At 55.9% G+C, this 3,729-nt stretch overlaps 1 protein-coding gene across 1 annotated transcript in view; it reads right to left on the reverse strand.

The window, feature by feature from the left end:
• The window catches only part of LOC116216597, a 4,008-nt gene extending 519 nt beyond the window's left edge, over window positions 1-3,489 (reverse strand). Inside the window, exons 1-2 of the mRNA XM_031553207.1 lie at window positions 551-3,489; window positions 7-472 (exon numbers count right to left, since the gene is read on the reverse strand). Of these exons, the coding sequence (XP_031409067.1) occupies window positions 7-472; window positions 551-1,141 (1,057 nt within the window). The 5' untranslated portion in view covers window positions 1,142-3,489. The remainder of the gene's footprint in view (window positions 1-6; window positions 473-550) is intronic.
• Between the last annotated feature and the right edge of the window lie 240 nt (window positions 3,490-3,729).

Here is a 3,729-nt window from a genome sequence, read left to right on the forward strand (position 1 = left end):
CCCGACCCCCGGAGTGCCCGGACCGGGCTCTTTGTTGGGGCGCGGGGATCCCACCTGGGCGGACCCCGCCCGCGTCCGTGGCGGCATTGTGCCCGCACCTCCGCCCAGGGCACGCTGTCCTCCGCAACTTTCTCGTGGATTTTTGTTGTTGTTGTTTAATAAGCGTTATCCCAATTCTTATTTCCGCGCGGCTAGCCGGGGCTCTGTGCGCGTTTCCTGCCTCGGCTACAAATGTTGCGGACGGAGCGCGTCCCGGTGGGAGATGCCCCGGCAGGACCCTTTTGTGCCGCCGGGAGCGGCTCCGTGCCGGCACCTCGCCGTCACGCGGGGCTGCGGGGCAGCGGCTGCGCCGGAACACGAATTCCGGAGATGCTCCGAAGTTCCACGGGATGCGCGAAGCCCCGAAGAGCCGAAACTCCTCGGGCGGGGCGCGGATCTCTGAAGAGGGGGAATCCCTTCCGCGGTGGTAGAGCTGGAAAAGGGAGAAGGGCTCTCAATGATGCAACTTCTAGCCGACGGGAACTCCCCTCCCCCTCCTATTGATGCAAACCCATCGCGGGGAGGCGCGGGGCTCGGAGGAACCCGAACGTGCGGTGATCGCGGGGCCGAGGTGGTGCGGGACCCCTCGGGCTCTCGGCGCATGTTTTGGGGGGTCCCACCGCCCTGCTCCCGTCGCTGAGACGCATCGCCTCGTCCCGAGGAGCGCCGGGTGCTGCCTCCCTTCTGTAAGCGTTACCGGGAACGTGTGCCCTAAGGGATGAGGTTGGAGACCACCGGTCCCATCGGCTTGTGTGAGTGCAGCTGTCAGGGGCTGTCTGCAACATACGGGCAGCTCCTTCCTGTTCCCCGCAGCCCTGCATGGCTGACTATCCCCGTTCTGTTCCCTCCCATCCAGCCCCATCCGTGGCACTGAGGATCTCAGGAGTGGCACGCGGAGCCTCTTTGCCGTATGAAACGAATGGCTTTCAAAGGGGCTGCTCGTGTGGTTCTGTTGTGCTCTCCATGAGCGGTGCTGCACGTGGCTTTTGGGTTTGCTTTCCCTTTGGGTTCGAGTCTGCTGCCTGTTCTGGGTGTCTGAGATTCTTCCCAGCCATTGGGCAGTGCTGGGAAGACGTGGAGCAATGTTGTGCAGCAGCACCATGCTCTCTCTTCAGCTTTGGTGTGCCTGTGGACATACAAGGGTGGATATACAAGGGTGGTTTGTGGTGTCCCTTCCCCAAAAGCCACCGTCCCTTGGCAGGGGGGGGACTTGAGCTGCAGGGTGGCAGTGCTCAAACTGAGAGATACACAGTAAGGCTTGTGCGGCCGTGTTCCTGCATCCCTCAGACAGATGCCACCAGCTCCCCGTGGTGGGATCTCCTTGTCCCAGGATAGCAGAGCTCTCCTGCCCTCACACCTGGCTCTGGTGGCTCTACCTTGTCTAAGACCTCAGGTGGCATTTGGTGCTGACCTCTTGCAGCATGATTGCAGAGGCAATAGTTTTTGCACCCCCCAATGTTTTTATAACAAGTATCCCCCCAACTTCCTTCCATTGCTCTGGTTTTAACTTAAGATTATGCTGCATCAATTGCTGCAGAGCCTCATTTTCCAATATGCTTCACTAAGTAAGAAGGTGACATTATCTTTTCTTTTGTGCTGATGGCTCTGCTGGCTGGCCTGCTTGGGTTGCATTGCGAGGCAGAGGCCATCTGGAGCATCCTCCCGCACCTAGCAGGTTCTCCAGTGAGAAGTTTAGGGACTTGGTCAAAGCGAGGCAGCAAGGAGCTCTTTCATACTCTTATCTCTCTAAACACAACCCTTTTGCCCAGCACTTGCTGCCTCAAAGAAAGTGAAGTCTCCAAATACGGGCTGCCCTTTGCAGCCATAGACTTGGCTGGCAGATGTTTTTCCTTTTTCCTTGGACCAGGGCAGCCCGAGCTCCCTTGAAGACGCATCCATCAGGCCGGGCGCCGGGCATTGTTCGGGGCAGGGGCAGCCCCCATGCTGGCTCACTCCGGCAGATGCAGGCGCCTGGCGAGCCCGAGGCCCCGGCGCTTTTCAAACCGGGCTGGGGAGGGGGCAGCCGGCACCGGGTCAAAAGTTCAGTGGGGCAACCTCGGCGTGCCGGGACGCAGCCGGGTCCACCCGTGGGCCTGCCCGCATGGCCGGGAGCGCGGCTGTCACCGCGTTGCGTTAGAAAATTCCTTCCCCCCCTCCTTTACATGGCTGCCTTGTCAGCCATCTGCTGTGCCGAACTTCCACGCCGTTTCCAAAGTGGGCTCTTGGCTGCAGTGGTCACGGCTGCTTTCTGGGTGGCGTGTGTTGGGTTTATCCTTGCTTACTGTAGCAACGCTCTGGGGGGAGGAGGCCTGTCCAAATAAGCCACTTCTAAAATCTTATTTTTTGTATTTTTGATGGTATGCCTTGCCCTGGTGGGCAGAAGGGATGCATTCTGCAGTCGGGTCGGTGCGTGTGATGATAGGAAGTGATTTGTTTTCCTCTTCAGGACCGTAGGACACCTCCCGTGACAAAGTGTCTCCTGGCCACGTGCCCTCCCCATTGCGACAGAAATATCCTCCTGGCAGCTGCGGGGATGTTGGGGTAGAAAAGTATGGGGAGAATATTTAACAGCGTTTCAGCACAACTTACAGAAGAGCTGGATGGGAGCCAGTATGGCATGGCCACCCAGCTCCTTGGCGTGCACTCCTGGGAGCTTGGGCCCGGGTAGGTCGAGGGGAGGTGACTTCTGAGAGTGTGCTTGGAAATAGTCAAAACACTGTTGTTAACTGCGTTTATTTGGAAAGGGGGAAAAGCCGCATTACATAGGGAAAACATAAATCTTTTCCTGTGGTTTTTAAAAGCGCCTTTGGGCAAATTGCCTCTGCTGCTGTCTTTGGTATGGCTCTGAGATGCTTTTCCTCTCCTTTCCTCGTGCTTTGGGCTGCAGGTCTTTCTGTCAGGAATACGATGTGGCTGCCACACATCAGTAGCTGCTGCTCCCATGGGTCCCGGGGGGAGGAGGAAGAGTGTGGAGAAGAGGGGATTTGTGTGGTGGCTGTGGAGGAAAGTGCAGAATGAAGATCTGTTCTGCCTCCACAAACCAAGTAGAGCTTGAAAAGCCAACATTGTTTAACCTGTTAAACTGTAGGCGTGTCGGGGTTTTAGCACTTCGGTAAATGTGCCATTCTTTTCTAGGATGGCCAAATAAACCTTAACTTCTGCTGTCCCATCGTGTTGGGTCCTACTCAAAACTTCTCAGTGTAGCCCCATGCTCTCTGATCTCTGTGAACATCCCTTGTGATTCATGGCACCAAACTTCATGGCCTTACGGGGGATTAACCCTTGTGCACAGCTACCAAAACTTCGTGCTAAGTCCTCATCCCTCCATCACAGTCCTGGTCCAGCACTGCATTGTTCTTAGTAGTACAGCAGCAGCCACAGCACCTGTGGGTTGTGTCCTATGGTAGCCAGACAGCTTCTGATAGGAGAACTTAGGATTGAGATAAATGCAACAAGTAGGTGTAACGAGCTGACTGAAATCTAAGTGAAACCATCCAGATCAGCTCTACTCATGCAAGGTAAGTCGGAGCTGGTTTAATAGCCTTTTCAGTAGAGTAGTTCAGGCATGGGGATGTGCCTCTTGCCATCTGCCCATAGGTGGTACACATCTTGGAAATTTGAATATCAAGTGAAAAAAATGAATGAAATGCTGGGTGAGCTCTGTTTTGTTGTTCCTCCTACCTGACCCAT

This window comes from Meleagris gallopavo, chromosome 1 (assembly GCF_000146605.3).
Source record: "Meleagris gallopavo isolate NT-WF06-2002-E0010 breed Aviagen turkey brand Nicholas breeding stock chromosome 1, Turkey_5.1, whole genome shotgun sequence".
Taxonomy (NCBI): domain Eukaryota; kingdom Metazoa; phylum Chordata; class Aves; order Galliformes; family Phasianidae; genus Meleagris; species Meleagris gallopavo.